At 40.5% G+C, this 22,770-nt stretch overlaps 1 protein-coding gene across 1 annotated transcript in view; it reads left to right on the top strand.

Moving 5' to 3' along the window:
* PDE11A (phosphodiesterase 11A) overlaps positions 1 to 22,770 on the top strand; it is a 237,067-nt gene that overhangs the window by 41,127 nt on the left and 173,170 nt on the right. The window contains exon 2 of the mRNA XM_034785945.1: positions 4,382 to 4,540. Within this exon, the coding sequence (XP_034641836.1) occupies positions 4,382 to 4,540 (159 nt within the window). The remainder of the gene's footprint in view (positions 1 to 4,381; positions 4,541 to 22,770) is intronic.

Genomic DNA, 22,770 nt, shown 5'->3' with positions numbered 1-22,770 from the left:
GCATATAGGTTTGCCGTCCAACAATGGGGTTACCCAGTATTCATGTGAGCCCGCTGCCAAAGACAAAACGTGCAGTGGCACTTCTTCATGCGATGAGGTGTCTCCTTGGTCTGCTCTAGGGTATGCAGGTTTCCCTTTTTCGTCGGCCAAACCACAGGCCTCTTTTTCTTTTGCTTACAAGAACACTCGATGTGTCCCTTTTTGCCACAGTGTCGACACACCAGATCCTTACACCAGCATTCTGATGCATGGTGACCCAGCTTCCCACAGCGGTAACATTCCTGACTCCACACAGTTTTGTGGGTAGGTTCTTGTGTCATTTAATATCTCATTAAATTCAGAGTGTTCCGCAAGCCTTTTCAAAGTTGCTACAAATTGCACAACGGTTTCCTCTTCTTTTTGGTCTCTCTTGTGGAACCTATATCTTTCAGCATTTACCAGTGGTTTTGGAGAAAAATGGATCCCCAGGATTTCCAAAATGTCATTGTAAGATTTGGTCTCAGGCTTAACAGGGTGCAATCAGCTGCGTAGCAGGGAGTAGGTCTTAGCCCCTACAACACTTAAGAATATTGGCACCTTCTTCTCTTCTGTAATGTCATTTGCAATAACAAAAAGCTCAAAATGCTTAGTATATACGTGCCATTGCACTATAGTCTCCTCAAAAGGTTCCAGTGGCCCTGTAAGTGTAGCCATGGTTTTAGTTTCAGTTTGCACAATCAGTGCAAACAAGCCAGTTCTCATCCCCTTCCAACAGCAAAAAGGCTTTTTTGTTTTGTTTTGTTTTTTTTGTACTTCTACTTCCTTCTGTTGCTGGGGCAGCATAGGAATCCCATCCTCGTCGCCACTTTGTCGTATCCTTGGGGTCAGGGCCGGCTCCAGGCACCAGTGCAGCAAGCTGGTGCTTGGGGCAGCCCAATAGAAGGGGGTGGCATGTCTGGGTCTTCGGTGGCGGGTCCCTCAGTCCCTCTCGAAGGGAAGGACCAGCCACCGAATTGCTGCCGAAGAATGAAGCGGTGCGGGAGAGCAACCGCCGATCGCGTTTTTTTCCCCCCCCTTTGTTTCCCCCCCCCCTTCGCTGCTTGGGGCGGCAAAAAAGCTGGAGCCAGCCCTGCTTGGGTTAGCAGTTTTAGGAAGAAATCACTTGAGACAGAGAGCTGTAAACTTAAAAGCAGCCGTTTATTGCCACACACTGAACTAACCAAACCAGCCAAAACCTGGTTGGGCTATTCCCTTATAATCTAACTCAGTTGCCATAGTAACAACAAGGTTCTATTACCACGACTTCCAAATACACAACAATCTCCTCTGCTGGCAGTGACCTGGCGTCCCCTTCAATCCCTGCAGTCAATTGGTTCTCTGCAGCGTAGTCAGAATACTCTGCCTTGGCTGTCTGGAGTGTCTCGGCAGCTCCTCTGTAGGCGCCTGCAGGTGGCATGTCCAGTCTCCTCCTCAGCCAGTCCAGACTGAACTGAGCTGCTTCCTTTGTGTATGCACCGTCCACCAGGAGCATGTCCAGCAAGAGAAAGGGGGCGTGGCCTCTTGGGCCCACAACAGTTTGTTAATCCCTGTGTTGCCAATGAGGGATTGATACACCCAGTCACAGGGTCTTCTGCACCTAGATGAATTTCTTGCAGCTTGAATTTAGCTTTTCCATAAAGGAAAGGAATTTACACTACTCAGTTGTAAGTGTGAAATACAGTGGAGCATGAGGTCTTTTAGTACAAACATTTTACATTAGTATGATTATCAGTGAATTAATCTTTTTGTCATATGAGACCAGAAATATTGTTAAATGTACTAGATAATTCAGATCTATAGCTTTTTTATTATTCCTTTTGTAGTGCCAGAATGTATGTGGCCCATTAAAGGAGAAATCAGAAGTCAAGGTGCAGCTCTGCAGAAGTTACAATCTGAAAATGCACTGTGAATCCCACATGGAAAAGTCTAAATATGTTTAAATCTCTGCTCTCTAGAAACATTTGATGTTGTATTACAGATCCCTTTAATCCCATTCTGAATATTAGATCTCATGTAATATGCCAAAACTTCCTTAATTGTATGTATCAAATGTAATGTGGAAAAAAAAAAAAAAAAAACAAACCCTAAAGATGATTTGGGCCAAAATTAGCAACTTGGATCTTTGGGGAAGAAAAACAATGCACAGGCTATTAGTGAAATACCCACATGGTCCAGCATACATACATTGCCTAGCACTATTAATTAGATCTTATCTTCATCAGATAACTCCTTCAGAAAGAATGTTCTGTACAGTGATTAAATTACTTTGTAATGAAGATTAAACTTTAGTTGGTTTATAGACCCTTAATATCTTCTTCCTAATTATATTTGATTCACAGTTGTTACATCCGTGTAGTGAGTGAGGTACTGTGGATGTGCACTTTGTGTCTGTTAATTTCTTTTATATGTCCAAGTATTTGTACCATACACATCACTGGTGTATCTGAATGCCTCTTGGTGATAGTACTGTGTGTTCACCATTCTGATCCCACCTGGAATGGGAACAAACAGAGCAGTTCTTCCTTGTAGAAGAACAACAAATCGTTAGCCATAAAAACAATTTAGTCTCTATTGAATTATTTGAAATTTCAATCTTGAAAGTTGAAATCTTCTTCCAGTGCTCTGAAGTGACAAATTTTAGCAGAGATTTAGCTCTCATGTACATCCTTCTTTAATGAGGATTAGTGAACATGCTTAACTTAGGTAAAAAATTAATAGTACAAAAATACTTACAAATATTTTGGCATAGATGAAATTTTAGCATTTTGATTTTGGTATATTTATTGTTTAGTTTGCTGCCTGTTACTTGAATTCCTGTGTTACTTAGATTTAAAAATAAGTCATATGTTGATTTCTATCATCCTGTTTTGAGAGGTCCCTTCTGTTCATAATGTAGGGTCAGGTAAGCATTAAATACATTATCCAAATTTCTCAGAGAAAGTACACATTTTATATGATTTCCTCTGGGAATCTTATTAATTTTATTCACTTTATGATCTGGAAATTATATACAAGCATTCAATAACAAGTTAATGAAATTCTAGGGTATAAAAACTAAACGTCAGTGGATTGATGAGAGTGTGATTTAATACTAAAAATACATTCTCCACTCCCATTTTAATATGAATAAATACCTGCTTTATATAAATGTAAGACAGAGTACCTGATCTGCATAAAGTAAAAATAAACAAAATGGCAAGAAATTAATTTTGCAAATTGCTTGAATAAATAATTACTAGTTGCATGCAATGCTTAGGGGTGCATTTTCATTGTAAAGATTCAGTCACACTGCTCCCATTAACATTAATGAGAGTTGTGCTGTGAAATCCCTGCACTCTATACTGAAAACATACCCCTTGGAACTCTACAAATTAAAGGGAAAAGGAAGCCAATTAATGGATACTGTATTTTAGGACCATTCAGGTGAACAAGGTATTTGCCCCTACATTTTCTGTGTGCTGCAGAGGGATTTGGTTGGGCATTAATTGTGGCTAAAGCCCTATGCACCACTTCGAAAATATTGGTAGCTAATCTTACATTGTTGAACAACTGTTCTGTTCAGATGGTCTCTGTTTCATAACTCATAATGCTGTTTGAACATGGCAAGCTGCAAACAGAAGCTTAAGGGGCAACTTAAAAATGGCATTTCTGTCTGACATTTTTTACCTGATATGGTTACATATAACAATTATGATAAGTTTACTATAAATTAATGAGATTAAGAGAAAAATATTCAGGGCCTGATCCTATGGAAGGCAGAGTGAGTGAATCACAGGAGTACCCAATTCTTAAGCACGTTGGGGATCACTGAGGAAAATGAACGCAGAATGGTGGAAGCTGCTGAGGCAGAGGGAGAGAGTCAGAACACCCTCTTCTTCAGAAGAGGAGGAGCAGGAAGAAGACAACAGCTCCATTTTGTATTGGGAGATGAAAGAGAGGTAATTCATCCTGAAGCAAGGGCAAATGAGCGAGAGAGAAAGAATGTAAGGGGATGTTGGAATAGAAAGACATGATGCTTCTGGCTTCCGTCTCAAAGGCACATCTCTGCTCTACTGTTACAACCCTGTATCCTATTTTGAGTGCTTAAGTGATGCATAGGTTTCGCACTAACCCTCTGCACAAGGGTGTATTATACCCAGTACTTGGAACAGCCTTATAAGAAAACTTCTCTTTTGCACTATATTAATTATGGAAAACAACAATTAGGTATGCTATGGTAATAGGTAGGGAATAAGGTACCAATATAATGTCACTGTTAAAAAAAGACATTGAGTGAAGAAGATGTTCAGTGAACTTCTCTCCTTGAAGAAAACTCAGAAAAGTAAGATGCACATGTTAATACTTCCTTTATTTCCTTGTGTAGGATCGTCGCTTTAATGATGAGATTGACAAACTGACTGGATACAAGACAAAGTCACTGTTGTGCATGCCCATAAGAAACAACGATGGAGAGATTATTGGTGTTGCCCAAGCAATAAATAAAACTCCTGGAGGTGCTCCTTTCACTGACGACGATGAAAAAGTAAGATTATTTATTTTGTGTGCTTCATTTCCCTGGTAACTCGAGAGAATCTTTCCACTATTAAGGATCAATTCTCCTATTTTGTGAGAGTTACCCACCTTATTAATAATGAATTAACTTTTTCTCTGTGGTAATAAAGATCACATTGAGATAACCTACTACCTACCTTTGTTTCTCATGTATTTGTTGTAAGTTTTGGATGTATTCATATTGTAAGATGATCAGTTTGTATCTTGCTTCAACAATCTAAATGAGAATCTGTTTTCTCAACTCTTCCATAAATGTCTAGGTAGAACTAATAACAAAGTGTTGGTCTCCCCAACCTTGTGATGAAATGAATATAATTGTATCCCCACAGCAGCAATGAGCTCAGTGCTAACTGTTTCTTATTTCATGAGGTCAAGGCCTAGTGTTCTACTATTATCATTAGCATTTTTCAAGAAAACCAGAGTTCGTGTATATGATCTTTCATTTACTTCATAAAGACTTGATGTAGGAACAAAAAATCAAATGCTATTTTTTTTTTTTTTATGTCTGGCATCACCACCACAGTTGATGGTACATTGTCTCATTATGTTAACCTGTGAGTCCAGAAAATATGATTACCCATAATTACTGATACAAAATTAACAAAAATATTTCAGCGCTTTAGATGCCAAGAACTTAACAGAAATATGAATAGTTTTTGAATAACACAAATTTGCTTAGACTTCCGGTATTTAAATTTAAATCAGAATAGTTGCTTTAAATAGCCATATTAATTTGGAGGGCATTTATTATTAATGATCTTTTTATCTTACAGTACATTTTGTCTTTTTGGCATGATCCTATGGCTATGTTTATGCTAGTCACTGTTTGCTAAGATTTCCCAGTACTGCTATCATTGGTTCAGTGCTACTGATGGGAGCACTAGTATTCTAGGATACTAAGTGTATTCTGGGTGGTGGACAGGATTCTAGGTGGCTAGTGTTTTAAGCATCCTGTAACCCAACTGAGCAAGTCTTCAGGACATTGCTCAAAATGCCACTGGCCACCAGGATTTTGTCCACACTAGAGTTCTCACTAGTGGAGCTGCACTAGTGATAGCAGTGGTGGGAAATTTTAGGAACAATTTCCTAGTGTAGACAAGGCCTTAGAGAGGGAGTGAATCCTGAAAAGGTTAACAAAAAGGTTCCTGCTTGTTAGGCAAGATGTGTAGTTTTGTAGTACAACAGAAAGCAGTTATAAATATACAATATTTTAATGCTAGAGGAAGAAAAAGTCATTGTTTGTGATTCAAGGGGGGGGGGGGGGATAGCTCAGTGGTTTGAGCATTGGCCTGCTAAACCCAGGGTTGTGAGTTCAGTCCTTGAGGGGTCCCACTCAGAGGATCCCACTTAGGGATCTGGGGCAAAAATCAGTACTTGGTCCTGCTAGTGAAGACAGGGGGCTGGACTCGATGACCTTTCAGGGTCCTTTCCCGTTCTATGAGATAGGTAGATATCCATATATTATTGCACTGTTACAGACTAGGGACCGAATGGCTAGGAAGCAGTTCTGCAGGAAAGGACCTAAGAGTTACAGTGGACGAGAAGCTGGATATGAGTCAACAGTGTGCCCTTGTTGCCAAGAAGGCTAACGGCATTTTGGGCTGTATAAGTAGGGGCATTGCCAGCAAATCGAGGGCCGTGATCGTTCCCCTCTATTCGACATTGGTGAGGCCTCATCTGGAGTACTGTGTCCAGTTTTGGGCCCCACACTACAAGAAAGATGTGGAAAAATTGGAAAGAGTCCAGCAGAGGGCAACAAAAATGATTAGGGGATGGAGCACATGACTTATGAGAAGAGGCTGAGGGAACTGGGATTGTTTAGTCTGCAGAAGAGAAGAATGAGGGGGGATTTGATAGCTGCTTTCAACTACCTGAAAGGGAGTTCCAAAGAGGATGGATCTAGACTGTTCTCAGTGGTACCTGATGACAGAACAAGGAGTAATGGTCTCAAGTTGCAGTTGGGGAGGTTTAGGTTGGATTTTAGGAAAAACTTTTTCACTAGGAGGGTGGTGAAGCACTGGAATGGGTTACCTAGGGAGGCGGTGGAATCTCCTTCCGTAGAGGTTTTTAATGTCAGGCTTGACAAAGCCCTGGCTGGGATCATTTAGTTGGGAATTGGTCTGGCTTTGAGCAGGGGGTTGGACTAGATGACCTCCTGAGGTCCCTTCCAACCCTGATATTCTATGATTCTATGATTTCTATAATATAGCTACAGACCAAACATACTCCATTCTTCCTCTAGTGATACATATTGATATTCCTTCATGAAACTGTCTCCATAGATTTCCATTTTTGGAGTTGCATTGACTCAAGATTGTTTGTTTAAAATGTAATAGACTAGAAGGTCCCTTGTGCTTTGATATGTGGACGAAGAGGCACCCACTGACAACTTTTCACCCTCATTAGTTTTTGTTTTTCCTTTGTTAATGGTTCACATCCCTCAGTGTTCTCAGTGGGACTGAGGTCATAAAATACCTACACAGCCTGTGCAGGAGAAACTTTAGGCTGCTCTCAGCAAAGATGACCACTGCCTCCCATTTTTCCCAAATGGAATGAAGCCAAGCTTACCTTAGGGGAAGATGACACCCACTTTTGCTGAAGAGATTATCTAGAAATGTTGAGTATTCTATGGTAGTGCCATTGGGGGGGCCGCCTGGGGGGAGGGGGAGGAAAGTGGGGCAATTTGCCCCAGACCCTGGGCCTCGCAGGGGCCCCCATGAGAGTTTTTCGGGGCCCCTAGAGCGGGGTCCTTCACTCGCTCCGGGGGCCCCGGTAAACTCTTGCGGGGCCCGGGCCCCCAGAGCTTCTTCTGCTCCGGGTCTTCGGCAGCAGTTCAGTGGCGGGGGAGGGGGGTCCTTCCGCCCCGGGACCCGCTGCCGAAGTGCCGGGTCTTTGGCGGCAGGGGCCCCCTGCCGCCAAAGACCCCTGGCTCCCTGAATCCTCTGGGCGGCCCTGGCCATTGTGTGCAATGACAGTAAGAGGAAGTATTGCATTTACTGCAGGATAAATAATAAGGCCTGTTGTAAAGAAAAATTCCTGCATCCTTGGCTTATCTCCTAAATAGGTGGTGATGGTTTCCAGAATGAAGAATGATATGACATGAGTGAAATGAATTAGGAAACTGAAACTAATATAAGTTGTGTACTGTGTGAAATACTGCATAAATCAAAAATGATTTCTAGTAATTGTGTGTAAGTATAGTACTGTATGTTTCCTTTTTAAAGTCAGTGTTTGTTCATTATTTATAATAAATATAAAATATGTCTGGAGTGCAGTGCACAGCAATAAAATTGTTGCTGAAAAAAGGGGAGACATCTTAAGTACTGCTATGTGACTAATGGGGATAATATGGATTTTAATATGAATAGTGTCTGTTAGTAGCATTAGCGTCTCTTTGATTTGGTGTGTACGGGGTGTAATTAGAAACTTATTGCCTTTCTGAGGTATCTTTATGTGATGGAATCTTATGGCAATCCAGGAGGGAAAATGCCAATGTAAACTAATAACTGGCTAGATATTAAAGATGAGACAGGGAGGAATAGCTGTTATTTTTGCAACTGATAATAGCGGTCAGATGCCTTCTATCAGAAACATGTATGAACCGCAATTTCTCTGTATTTCTGAGACATTATTGGCTATGGTACCTCCTTGCCACCAGCTGGAGACAGTCCAATAGATATATTGAATAACATCAGTTTTGTAAACTAGGAGTTAATTTGTTCTCAATCTCATTTGTTTTCCTCTCCAGCAGATGTAAGTGCACCCATTATGTTTACTTTGTTTTAAATTTCTTTAAATTTTATTTTTTAATCTTGTGCCTATTTGAGCTAACTGGCAACTCTTGGATTAAGGTTCTGGCTTTTGGTTTTCATTCAGATGTCACTGTTTTTACCAGTTTGAAAAACTGGAATTTGGACACCAATGTTCTAATTTAAGACAAGATACAATAAGTGAGTACAACCACCAACAGAAGGAGTGAAGGATAGAGGAGGTTAACCATAAAATATTTCCATTGTTATATAGCTAACAACATGCACAATTTGAAGGTTCCAAATAATTTAGAGATGTGTGTCTTTAATATATAAATATAATTTGCCACTGGCTGCGCCTCACCTTAGCCACCATTAGTTATGTTAGTAATTTTATATACAGGAAACCACATAAAACATTCACTGCAGTGGATTTATGTAATTGAGATGTACTGCCCGTTAGTTGCTTTCTTTTCAGTGCGTGGGAGCGATAGGGAAGAGAGCAACATTCCTGTCTTCGTCAGCAGCACCAGATATGGCAAGAAGGAGAAAATATTCCAGCTCTGCACTGAAGATCATTTTTCCTCATGTGGCAATCTTGCAAACTAATTTCCCCCCCCCTGTATGTTACAAAGAACACGTGTCTGAACAAATGATAATACAATGCTCTAGTTCTTCGGACAAAGATTTTCAGAAGCCGCTTTGGGACCTCAATTTTTGGCTGCTCAATTTGAGATACCTTTTTAAAGGGGCCCAGTGTTCAGAGTGTAGATACTCAGTCCTTTTTGAAAATCAAGCTCACTTAAAGTTTCACAAATTGGGCAACCATTATTAGAGGCAAAATTGCTATTCATTCTTGAAAATCTTGGCCATATTGCATAAACTCAGTAAACATACATTATAAATCTGGCCCTATATGTTACAGTGCTTAGACACAACTGAATTAAAGAAGCAATAGCTGCTTGAAAACTCAACTGCAAGGGTTTTTTTTTTTAAGAGCCTCTAACCAGTCTTCCTTTTGTTCACAACAATTTTTGTGGGAGCAAATTGTTCTTGCATAAAGGCAGTTGCCCTTTTAACATCTGGCCTATAATTTTTGATGTTACATTTAATCAATAGTACATACAATTATCTATAGGTACAACTGGCAAAATATCAACTTCATGAATGTGAATTGTGTGTTGCATGTAGATGGATGTAAATATTTAATACCAATTTCTTGGATTGTGCCATTGTATTTGCCTTCATTTTTTGGCTACCTTTTTACTAGTCATTTAAAAAAGCATTAGAATTCTAAGACAGTATGTCAGATCTTTTCAGGAGTACATTAAAGGGGCTCCCTCACACATAGACTCTAAGGAAAAATAAATGAAAACATAATTGGGAATGTCCCTAAATAATGTCCTATAATAGAGCTTAGATTTCATGAGGTCTAGCAGCCTCTCTGCTGGATCTCTCATGCTGTTCTGTTCAAATCTTCTGTGCTCTTGAGTGTCCTCAGGCAGTGGTAACCTCAAATGCATTACACACATTTATGAAGCCACAGAGAGTTCATGAGATTTCAAAAGAACATTATGCATGGTTTAGCATGCAAGCTTTGTTATGGTATCAGCAAAGGTAGGGTGATTCGTTAAAGTTGAGGAAGAGAACAGGGAAGTGCCTTCCTGAACTTTAGACATTTCTGAACGTTCAGGTGATTCACAAGAGAAAAGGAAGGTGTGCAGGCTAGTTCTTGCTTAAGAATTGGTTTGCCCATTCCTAGTTTTACCATATTGGATTCCAGTATGCAAATGAACTAAATTCAGCTATATGACATAATTAATCCTGAAAATGAGATTTATCATAACATTCTTAAAATGAAACTGTAGAGAAACAACCCCACATAACAAAATATGTTTTTCCCTTCTGTGTTTTTTCTCTCTCTCAGAATTAAATACAGCATTTAAGAAAGTCTTTTTCAAAACCTGAAGACTAAATTGTGTGAGGAAATGAGATTTGTGGCCATTAGTGTCTTGATTTGATAGGAAAAAAAAAAAGATTTTTCAATTAGAATGAACTAGATTGTTTTTTGTATTTTTCTTAGTTTTCAAAAAGTTGTTAGCAGCAGATAAAATATAACAAAATTTGTGGAATTATTAAAGCCCCCAAGATGCAATCAGGTTTATAATTTGCAATATGTAAGCTGGTGGAATGCTATAACATCTCTCTGAAAAATGTGAAATTCTATTTTCACAGCAAATGTTCAATTTCCTATTTCAGTGAAATCTATGGCAGCTGTGAGAATAATATAGCATTAATAGTGTGTCAGAGTGAATTTTCCATACATTATGAATGTTCTCCAGAGCGCAATACATTTCTTTCCTTCATTGTGCTAAGGTCCCAGATCCTTTACATGGGTACTTCAGCCTGCTTTGAGCTTATAGGCAGAACCAGACTTGTCAGTCACTGGCAGCGGGAGAATATCCCATCTCCTGAAATTTCCTCTGGTGTTTTTGGCCTCTTCAGTGGCCAGTGCTCAGCCAGAGCTCCTTGCTGCAGAGCAATTCTAATTTAATATGAATAAAAAGTAGATTGCTTTGTGTGCAAGAGCATGTTTATTACATTTGTAAGGCTAGAGCAGAGGCCACTATTTTATAGCATGTTTTGTTGTGTTTGGTAACTTTTTAGGAAAAGAGGGTGACATTTACTACTTTTACTTATTTTCATAGTGGTTTATATTTGATATTAAATTAGAATTGTAAATTTTATTTTCCAAATATGGAACAATGGGTTTCCTGAGAAGGCATGGCAAGAAACAAAGCATCTAAAAAGATCTCTTTACCCTGTTTGTATTTCTGGTATTGTCCTGGTATAATCTTTGCACATTCTAGACATGAGTCTCTCACCAGATAATTATGATTACTAATCCTAGCAAAAGTTTGAAAGTCTGTGATTTAGAATATTGAATGCTCCTTTATGTTCATTTCTAGTTTTCCAAATAGTCTTCAGATGTTACATCAAAATAAATCAATTATTGCATTAAAGAAATGTATAGGATAGTAGCAATCGCACATTCATTTAAACTTGGGGCCCAGTTCTCTCCAGCCTTGACATCCTCCTAGACTTAAAGTAGTGAAGCAGGTGCAGGAGAATTGTGGACCAATTCCAGTTTGGTCTAAATTCTGTTTTACTTACTGAAAGGAAATAGGTCCTTTGACTGCAGTGGGATCACGCAGGGGAGGAAGATGAGCAGGATTTGTCTGTTTGTATAGTGTACACACATTGAGCACTGCATATTGTTACCTATCAACTCTGTGTTCTTGGGGAACCAGGGCGCAGTACCAGCCTGTCTCACTCATGAGACATCTCTTCTCTCCCCCCCCCCCACCTCTGCTTGAACCAAAGCCGATCAGAAGAAAGACTTACAAAAAGCAATGAAAAGGTAGTGGAAGACACACCTAAACCCCTCCGGACAAGGGTGACAGGATTAAGGAAATGCCCCTAACCTCATTGGCATTAAGGATGGGACAGGAAGGCATCCCCATTAGCATACAGAATGGAGAACAGAGATTCCAGTGCAGTTCTTGCCTTGAACTCTGGGGCTAGAAAAGCAGGGAAGCACTTCATGATAGAGGATCTCTGCTCCAGATGTTAATGAACCCACACCTGCACACACCCAGCTCAGTAGTTATCAGACCAATTCTAGTAATAAATCCTTTATGGAGATCCAAAATACTGAAGCTGCCTAAATTGCTTTATGAGCTCCCTGGAAGGAATACCACCCATAGCCAGGAATGAGCAGTTCCTATTGTTGAGCCTGAACAAAACAAAACAACTTCAGTATACTCCTTTGAGCCATCAGTTTACCCATAAACAAATCTAGTGTTCTCCCTTGAACCATTGTTCTTTCCCTAGAAAACCCCTACCCATGCACAAGTAAGTGCTCTGATGCTTGGATCCAAAATCTGCATCAGTTCCATTGGGACTTCATCTTCTCCTGACCAATCGTGCTGGGGGCTCTGCCTATCTCCAGCACTCCAGACCCTCAGCTACCACCACCACCTGGGAACCCTGATCAAATCAAGCGTCACGGAGTGGTGAGAACCCAGCTCTCTAGGTATAGCCTTCTGACCCTGACTTATGTGATCAGTTAGTTTTCTAAACCTGCCTTTTATAATCAAATTTAAGTTAGAACTGTTTTGTTTGTTTGGCTCCCCTTGTATGGTTATTACCTGGCAAATAAATAAATTCCATGGTTAAGCTAGTTGCTTCTCTCTCCCTCCCCCCTCCTGTGGGTGGTTTTTGGCTTTCCCATTTGCTCTGCAGCAATGCTCCTCGTACCTAAGCTAAAGATCACTGCAGTGCCCAAAAATCCTGTGGGGTTCGCTCATCAAGTGGGTTACTACCAGAACAATTGTAACGTGAAAGTGGGGGATATGCCACAGGTTCAGTACGTTCCTATGAGGTTGGCAGATTGAAAGTGCTGCTCGACCCAGCCTGCACTGGCGTACTCTATGCCGGTGTGGTGCCCATGGCATATGAGGGTGACAGCTTGGAGGTGCTGCTCGACCCAGCCTGCTGAGTCCAGGGGCATCTGAGGGGTCACCCTGGGAGTGCTGATTAACCTGGTCCTCTCACTTGTGCTCTGTTTATGTGTGTGTGTTCATCTGATTGTGGGGCTGGAAAAAAACCAGCCCTGGGGAACTAGGTCCTGCAGGATAGCTCCACTGGGAGGGAACTTGCAGAAGGGAGAAGTAGAGCTCTATATGAGAGCAGAAGTGATGTAAGCAGTACATTGATAGAATTACAGAACCCCCCCCCCCCACCCCCAGAAGAGTAACCCTAACAAATGAGCATACTCCAAAGTAACGGGCAAATCTGGTAACAATATTCAGCATCCAGGCAGCAGTTTATGCCACGTTGGTATGGTTCATGCACTAGTTTTTTTTTTTTTTTTTTTTTTTTTTTTTTTCTCTTCTTCTTCTAATCATCAGGAATAACATGAAACCTGTTCCTCCCCAGAATTTCCAATACTCAGTCTAATGGCTCCAGCTACCCCTCACCCACTTTTGTGGGTTTTTTCTCACCTTAGATTATTTTAGGGGTACTATCTTCAATACCATGGGCTGCACTGGTGACTAACAAGTAACAGGTAAAAAAAATTTCCTTTCCTGCTAATTTGTTTTCTGTAAATTGTTGCACTCACATAGATGCCCACCTCAGGGATCTTGTTCCTGGAGCCACACACAGAGGTAGCTAGTTCTAAGGCAAAATACAAAGACAAAATAGGATTGTTCCTTTAACTTATGGAAGTACTCAGCTGCGAAGGAATTAAAAGGAGATGGGAGACTGAGACTGGGAGACTCACTGGCCCCCCATCTGCCTGACTGCTGAAGAACCTATCAATCAGTTTACACTGATATAGCCAAGATGTAGAAAAGTCTGTCACCCAACTACCACTGGACTAGGTACATTAGAAATACTGGGCTAGAGAAGAAACAAATTAGGTAAGCAAATGTATGTTGCACACAATTGCAATAAACAATTATTGCATTCCTGAACAGGTATTACATCGCTAATAGCGCCTACTAGGGTTTTCTGAAATATGTGGAAAAACAGTCCAATTAAGAAATGTATAATTCAAAATTAACCCACTCAAAAGTGGTTATGCCAGTGCAGTGTGTTGCCTACATCCCAATACAAGAGATACAATTTGCAGAAGGAAAGCAGAACATTACAAAAACTTTTGAAGGATGAGGGTGTTGAAGCTAGAACTGTCTGGGAAAGCTGTAACAGTCGATTAGACAGATCTTGTAAAGTACTTTAAAAAACAAACAAACAACAACAACAAATGAAAATAAAATACATTAACTGAGCCCCTTTCCTACAGCAAATTTATAACTATTGTCAAGGGAATTAATTGGCTACATGAAGAAGCTGAAGCCAGGTTCACACCAGTGGGTCCAACTTTTGTTGTACCTAGGGCTGAATTGGCAGCTTTCCTTCAATTGATTTCAGCAGGAGATGGATCAGGCCTCAAACTTTCCTTTATAAAACTTTTATTGTTCTGGGTCAGAGCACTGTAATAAAATCAATTCAAGCTGAACTTTGGCTTCATTTCATTGGATTTGGATGCAAATAGGGCTGCCAATAAGCTGAACTCTTTGTTTCTTTGGAAGACTCTGAGCTGTTGATCAAACAGTATTGAGGCAGCTTGATCCATTCAGCACAGGAACAAGGTGACTGCATGTTTGTTTCATGAGCATTTGTTGGCAATTCAGAAAGTGGGAAAGGTTATTGTTCTGAAGCGGTCCTGTCCATGAAAGAGCTTCCAAATGGTAACAAAGGCCTGTGCTCCCCACTAGCTGCAAACAAAGGTCACTTCATCCCTCCACAGTTTAAGATAATATTTTGTCAGGTATACTGAACCTGAAGTCACTTCTTGACTTGAAAAGAGTGTTTAGCTTTGGAGCTAAGAGCCATGGAGTATGAATCTGTCATAAGCTTCTCTGACTGGCTGCTGCTGAACATTTGAATTTGCTTAGCCTCCCACATACATTAAACTCACTATTCCCTTCCTTTCCACCCATCTCACTGGTATTCTGCTCTTCCAGAGCTGTACTGAAACCAGGTATACGAGAGAGAGTACAGGTTTTATACCAGAGTATCTGTAGTTTCTATGATATTAAATCATATTGGATAGGCCTACTTAAAATAATTGGTAGTACAAGAGTTAGCCATATTGATATTTAAATCGCATCAATATGCTTCAGAGTCAACACTCTACTAAGATGACAGGGGAATTGTCAAAGTCCAGAGCAGTTGCACTTATATGTCCCCTCAGTACTCCATCAGGGCATCCACTCTCAGCCTTCTGGCTCTTCTGATCATTGCCTCTCTTGTGTGGAGACCCAGCTTTCTCTCTCTTGTGACTGGACTGACTAGTTCCCTGCCTTCACTGCGTTATTCCCAGCAAAGACAGATGGTCTAAGTAGGCTCTTTTTTAATTTGTTAAATATGGTAACCCTACACCAGTTATCTGACTACAGACTCAGGAAGACACCATTACATTGGTTTACATTAAGAGGGCTTTCTTCACAACCCCGTAAGAACTAGAGAGGTTAAGCTTTCATTTATAAAAATAGTAAAATCTGCTGAAAAAGAATGGGCCACAAACCAGCTGCAAACTGAAAACCATGGATTATACACCATTGTTTGAGATCATATGAGGACTATTTACTGTCATGTTTGGCAGTTTGTGGGAATAGGCCTAGCTGTTTTAAATACATTACAAATGATTGTGGTACGCCTAACATGGGAAATCAATACCTTTTCTTGAGAAGTGTTGTACAGAATGTAATAGCATTAAGTAATTATGTCCACTAGGATATTTGGGAACATTAACAGAGAAGCAACTCTGTTTCCTTGTTTATTGCTTGGCAATTCAAGATTGTTCATTTTATCAAAATTACCCTGACTATGGATTCTCTTAATGTTCTTGTTTTAGTAAAATTCCAGAAGAGTTGTGAGAAGGAAGGATCAATTCACAGAGACATTAACTTTTTTTTTTGTTTTAAATAAAGAATTCATTCATCAAGTTTTCAGCTGTATTTAGGGCTAAATCATACTAGTGAGGAGGATCTGTGGGTGTTTCTTCAGATTGTCTGCAGATTTTGAAGCATGCAAATGGTAATAGAAATCATTGTACATTCCGCTGTGCCTGCTGGGCAGATCAGGGTGTTGCAGATCTAGCTATTGGAAGAGTTTCCAGATCTGTACAGCTCAAGCACATGGTCAGTATTGTAGTATTATTGGTTCAGGAGGCCTTGTTCTTGTAGACAAACATGGAATGGGTTCCTTAGTTATTTTCCTGCCTGGATTTATTCAGCATATTTTCCCAACTGGAACTAAAGTTACCTCAAGCATACTTTTCTGTTTGAGCTGGAAGACTAAGGTAATAATAATGCAGAAAGCTTGTTATACAATCTCTTAGTGAATTGAAGAAAATATTACAAAAGGTCAGAGAACTCCTTTGCTTGACTTCTATGTAGTCATATTTACTATCCTTAGGTGTACAGAGGAGTAGTCTAGAGGTCTCAGAAAAAGGACTACAAGTCCTGAGTTCTGATCCAAGCTGTGACACCAGTGTGGCCTTGAATAAGTCATTTAGCCATTCTGCCTTAGTTTTCCTATCTATAAAATGAAGATAATACCTATTACTCATGAATATCAGAACAGTTGACCAAGTTAGTGTTTCTAGATTCTTTTGAAGATGACAAATGCTATTAAGAATAAGACACAGTAGCGATTACAGCAGTTTGTGATTTGTCAGTGAAGGGGAAGGCAGGTCACAAAACAGCTTTTCACCTATGCTATGCTAAATCTCTTGAGCTCTGACTACACAATGAAATTGACTGGAATAGTTATTGCAGAATATACTATTCTGGAATAGCACCAGATGTGAATACTCTGCTCACAGAGTATTCACATTTGAAGCTATAAAAGTCACTTTTATTCTGGAATAATTACTTTACGATCTTATTCCTCAGTAGGTATTCTGATCAATTTCCCCAAGTAGCCAAGCCCTTATAGTACCAGATATGGCACTATCTAATTGATATGTGTGATAGGGCCCTCAGTGGCCAGGCAGCCTAGTGGCTAGATCATTGGTTGGGGGGCTGTAGGGAGATCGGACCCCTCCTTTTCCTTCAGGTCCCGGCCCAGGGTCCTGTGTTGCTCAACCCCTAAACAGGGGAGATGGATCTTTCTCCCAGCCACGGGGAAGGATGGGGTGGGGTGTTCAGGGCCTGTTTTCCTGGCCTGCTCCCTATGCAAGTCCTTTTAGTTTGGGGCATGGCCCCGCTAGTCCAGTTGCCCCACAGTTGGAGCTTCTCTATAGATTCCCCTTAGCTGGGTGTGACGGGTTGGATCACAGAAACCCCCTTGAGAGCTGCCACCCGATGTGCAAAGACTACCCCTGCTTCTGTTTTCCCTGCCAGCTCAGGACTCCAGCACCCTGTCTTGCTGAGCCAGACACTCCCGTCTGGCTCCAGACACAGACCCAGGGTCTGAATCACTTGTCCCAAAGCTGCAAGTTTACCTGAAAACAGCTCACAGTAGTGTGCTTGTATTTAGCACTCAGATGCCAAACTCCCAATGGGGTCTAAACTCAGATAAATCCGTTTTACCCTGCATAAAGCTTATGGAGGGCAAACTCATAAATTGTTCGCCCTCTCTAACACTGATAGAGAGATATGCACAGTTGTTTGCTCCCTCAGGTATTAATACATACTCTGCGTAAATTACTAAATAAAAAATGATTTTATTAAATACAGACAGTAGGATTTAAGTGGTTCCAAGTAGTAACAGACAGAACAAAGTAAGTCACCAAGCAAAATAAAATAAAATGCACAAATCTATGCCTAATCAAACTGAATACAGATAATCTCACCCTCCGAGATGCTTCAGTAAGTTTTTTCTCAGACTGGACACCTTCCAGGCCTGGGCACAATTCTTTCCCCTGGTACAGCTTTTGTTGCAGCTCAGGTGATAGCTAGGGGATTCTTCATGATGGCTCCTCTCTCCCCTTTGTTCCCTTCCACCCCTTTATATATCTTTTGCATAAGGCGGGAACCCTTTGTCCCTCTGGGTTTCCACCCCCCGTCACTGGAAAAGCACCAGGTTAAAGATGGATTCCAGTTCAGGTGACATGATCACATGTCACTGCAAGACTTCATTACTTACTTGCCAGCACACACATATACAGGAAGACTCACAGGTAAACACAACCATCTGCAGACAATGGGAGTCATCAAGATTCCAAACCATCATTAATGGGCCACACTTTACATAATTACAATAGGCCCTCAGTGTTATATTTTATATTTCTAGTTTTAGATACAAGAGTGGTACATTTATACAAATCGGATGATCACACTCAGTAGATTATAAGCTTTGTAATGATACCTTACAAGAGACCTTTTGCATGAAGCATATCCCAGTTACATTATATTCACTTATTATCATGTTTTATAAAACCATATAGACTGCACAACGTCACACCGGGGAAGACTTACTTGCCTCCAGTGGCTGTGTTGGCAGGCGAGTTGCAGGTCTGTGCTTTCAGGTAGGCCTAGAGGGAGCTTCTGCCTCTTCACCAGTCAGCCCCTGACTGAGCCAGGTTCCCTTCTTGTCTCCCCTCTCCAGGCCTGGCATTGACTGCAGGTACCCACAGGTGTTCTTTAACCCTTGCTGTGCCCAGCTGCAGTCTCTCTGCTCCTTCACAGTATGTTATATAGATCACTTGTTCTTGATATATAAATATTTTGTCACTAGCAGCATGCCAGCAGAACTTTTGCTGATAACATTTTCTATCATAGACAAGGCCTAGGTCTTCCTCTTCATTGACATAAATCTCACAAAATACATACCATTACAGAGGTGGCACAAAGATTAGTTGTCTGTATAATAGTCTGAAGCTATTAAGTGCACAAAAGTATTCTTCTCATGTAATGAGTGAAATTAATGTAGCACTTCATCTAGCCTTCATTTTCACCAGTTAAAAAAAAACAACCCCAAATCAAATTCATTGGGCCAAGCCACTCTCACTTTTGGAAAAAAAATCTGTTTGCATCAACAAAATTATGTATTGAAACCAGTGCCTAGTTATAGAAGCATATAAAGAATACTTTTCTGGGTGGCAGCTGTGGTAAAAGCCTTCTCAAATAAATCAGCAAAAAAGATCTGTCCCATGGGTCTGTGGGACGATTTAGTCTTTTAGTGAGGTATTCAGTCTACTCAGTTACCAATAGCTGTTCTCCATAATAACTACAAGGTTTGATATATATTTTAGAATTAGCATTTCACATCTCCTGTGAATTTCTCGTCTTTCGTGGGGCAGAGTGAAATGTTCATACAACAGTTCTTGCCATCAAGAGTATTTTGAACTGGAATAGTGGAATGGTCCATTGGCAGTATTTCAGTGGCTATGATTAAAGCAGTAAAGGTGTAGTAGCCTTCACAATGGATATTGTCCCCTTCTCTGTGGGGAAAATGGCCAAGGATCTGTGTGGATGTAAATCCACCAGTCTTTACCTTGTTCTGTCACCCTTAAAAACAAGGAAGTCCCCCTGGAACAGAATTCCATGCTCCTGATGTGGACCCTTCCCTTCATGGGGTCCCAGCATCCTTTTCCCTCAGTTCCTCTGTGATCTGGGGGAGGAGGAAGGATTTGGACCTTATGTTGGAATACTTCACTGATAGAAATGGGTAATGAATTGTTCTTGCTATTGTATCATTAGCTGACATCTATGTCCAGAATTGCTTTTGAAAGCGAGGGCAGAACCTCATTGACATTTTGATGATGATGCATTTCCACAACACAACAGAACCCCCTGTTTTGTTCATCAATTAACATAATTGGCCTGCTTTGCTGAATGTTAATTTTAGCAAAAAATAAAATAAAAATCTGTTGTTGTCCTTATGAAAGATTTCAGAGTGCTCTAATTGGTTGTGGATGTTGTGAAGTGTCATACTATTAGTGAAAGAATATAGAACACGAAGTACAACTTGTCAGATCACCTCCGACATTTAGTCAACAAGGATACAAATTGTTGTGCAACCAGATTAGATTCCAAAACTTCAACCAACATTTAAGTAAATTAGCCAATTAAATTACTAATGATAATTCCCTTCGCCTTATTCCCTTGTCAGGCAGACATTTAAGTAGACTTTAGGATAACATTTTTGCAACCACAACAACGTTGGAGATGTCAGAAATAGTCACATTGTTTATAATAATGTATAATGGCTTAAGATTTCAGGAACAGAAAAGTGTTGCATGCTTTATATAAAGTATGACAGAATTTCCTGATACAGACAGGGGCACTGGTAAGGACATTAAATGTTAGGATGCTTTGTCAAAACTGTGTGTGAGCACATTAATTGTTAGTGGAGTCTGTCTGAAAACTTACTTCACTGAATGTTTGTCCCTGTATATTTATCATCATAACAAAGATGTTCACACCAGTACTTATGAAAGCTACAGTCCTTGAACAGAACTTGGCTTAATACTGTGATGGGTTCGGTTACAGAGACCCCCCCTCTGGACCTGATGTGCTGAGACTACCTCCGAGACAGTTTTCTCTGCCAGTTTGGACCTCCAGAACCCTGCCTTGTTGAGCCAGACACACAAGCCTGCTGCAACACAGACCCAGGGTCTAAACCACACTTCCAAAGCTGCAGACTTAACTGAAAACAGCTTAGCAAATGCTCCTGTCTCCAGCACCCAGACACCCAGCTCCCAATGGGATCCAAACCCCAAATAAATCTGTTTTACTCTGTATAGAGCTTATACAGTGTAAACGCAAATTGTCTGCCCTCTATAACACTGATAGAGAGATATGAACAGCTGTTTGCTCCCCCAGGTATTAATCACTTACTTTGGATTCAATAATAAACAAAAGTGATTTTATTAAGAATAAAAAGTACGATTTAAGTGGTTTCAAATAACAGACAGAACAGTAAGTTACCAAGCAAAATAAAACAAACACGCAAGTCTAAGCCTAATACATTAAGAAACTGAATACAGGTAGATCTCACCCTCAGAGATGTTCCAATAAGCTTCTTTCACAGACTAGACTCCTTCTTAGTCTGGGCCCAATCCTTTCCCCGTAACAGTTCTTGTTAGTTTCAGCAGGCATCTGAGGTGAAAAGCAGGGGATTCCACATGACTGGGAACCCTTTGTTCTGTTCCACCCCCTTTTATAGCTTTGGCACAAGGCAGAAATCCTTTGTCTCTCTCTGGACCCCCCCGCCCTTCTAAATGGGAAAGCACCAGGTTAAAGATGGATTCCAGTTTCATGAGACTTGTTCACATGTCCTGTGAGACTTCATTACCCACTCGCTGGCACACATGTATACAGGAAGGCTTACAAGTAAACAAAGCCATCTACAACCAATTGTCCTAATTAATGGGAGCCATCAAGATTCCAAACCACCATTAATGGCACACACTTTGCATAACTACCATAAGACCTCAGAATTACATTTCATATTCCTAATTTCAGATACAAGAATGATACATTCATACCAATAGGATGAACACACTCAATAGATTATACGCTTTGTAATGATACCTTACAAGAGATCTTTTGCATAAAGCATATTCCAATTACATCATATTTACACTTATAAACATATTTCCATAAACGTATGGAGTGCAACATCACAAATACAATCTTGCAAAATCTTAATGTAAATGAAGTAGCCACTTGCCTACTTTGCCATAGTAATGGGAAGGAGGGGGAGTAATTAAAAAAACAAATGTGATGTTACTTGCCTGTCTAAAGAAAATAAATGGAGAATAGAATTTTTATAAGGCTGGTGTGGCAGTTATAGAGCAGGCTGTGCTTCAGACCTCTTTTTGTCCCTCTTGAGTGCACCCCTTTGAGGACAGGTATCGCTACCTTCATCCTTCTCTGGGATTGAACTGGGAATTCCTGGATCCTTGGGTTGCAGCACCCTGCTTATCACCCCTGTTAACCCAATAGCCCAACTGTGTTTTGTACCTGCAAGTTCTTCTCCCCTGGGAGCCTGACAGTGATTAAAGTGACTCTCAACCAACTTCTTCAAAACAAAGCTGTATTTATTCACTTCAAAGATGCATAGTGCCCAGAGCAAAAGGATAAAAAACAAAAACAAACAAAGAAAGCCCAAATGTTTATTTTGCTTTAAAAGGTCAACTTAATCTTTTCTTGAAAACTTTGGTAAGCTACATTCAGCCCAATTACCTCCATCTCTAGGTTGTGAGAAGCAAACTGCCATGCTATGCTACAAGTATGTCTTTCTGTCTCCTTGCATCCCTCTCATCACTCACTGGACAGCTGTGGGCAACTCAGACAAGCCCCTTTCTGCGTAGGACTTTAAGATTTTTAGTATTGCCATCCCCAAATGTTCAAAAATCATAAATCAGGCTCACCAAAATCATGAGATTGGTTTTAAAGTCATGATGAGATTATGTAAAAATATTAGATTTGGAGTTCTTTTTATTTGCCTTCTACTTTTTGAACCTTTAGAGGTCTTTAGCACGAGAGTCACTTTTTAAGCTTTCTCCAAAGCCACAAGGGCTAGAAACTGACTTTTTCCTTTAAGAATGAAGGCTGAAATCATCACATATCCACTTGATTCCAGGAGCTGGAGCTTTAAGAAAACAGTAATTATCATGAGACTTATGACCAAGGCCATCCCTTAGGCATACGCAGCATACATGGCTGCATAGGGCACCTGAAAATTTGGGGCACCCCTGGGTCTTAGTGTCCACCTCCTGCCTCTTCCTATCCCTGTTCTGACTTTCCTGCAGGCTCCCACAGATAGCTGCTGCAGCCTGGAGTGAGTCTTCCTCTGGAGGGGATCTTGTAACCTAAAAGTAAAAAAGCCTTCCAGCCTGCCAGACCTATTAGCACAACATTGGAAC

Source organism: Trachemys scripta, chromosome 11 (assembly GCF_013100865.1).
Source record: "Trachemys scripta elegans isolate TJP31775 chromosome 11, CAS_Tse_1.0, whole genome shotgun sequence".
Lineage (NCBI taxonomy): Eukaryota > Metazoa > Chordata > Testudines > Emydidae > Trachemys > Trachemys scripta.
This window is presented reverse-complemented; position numbering and strand designations above follow the sequence as displayed.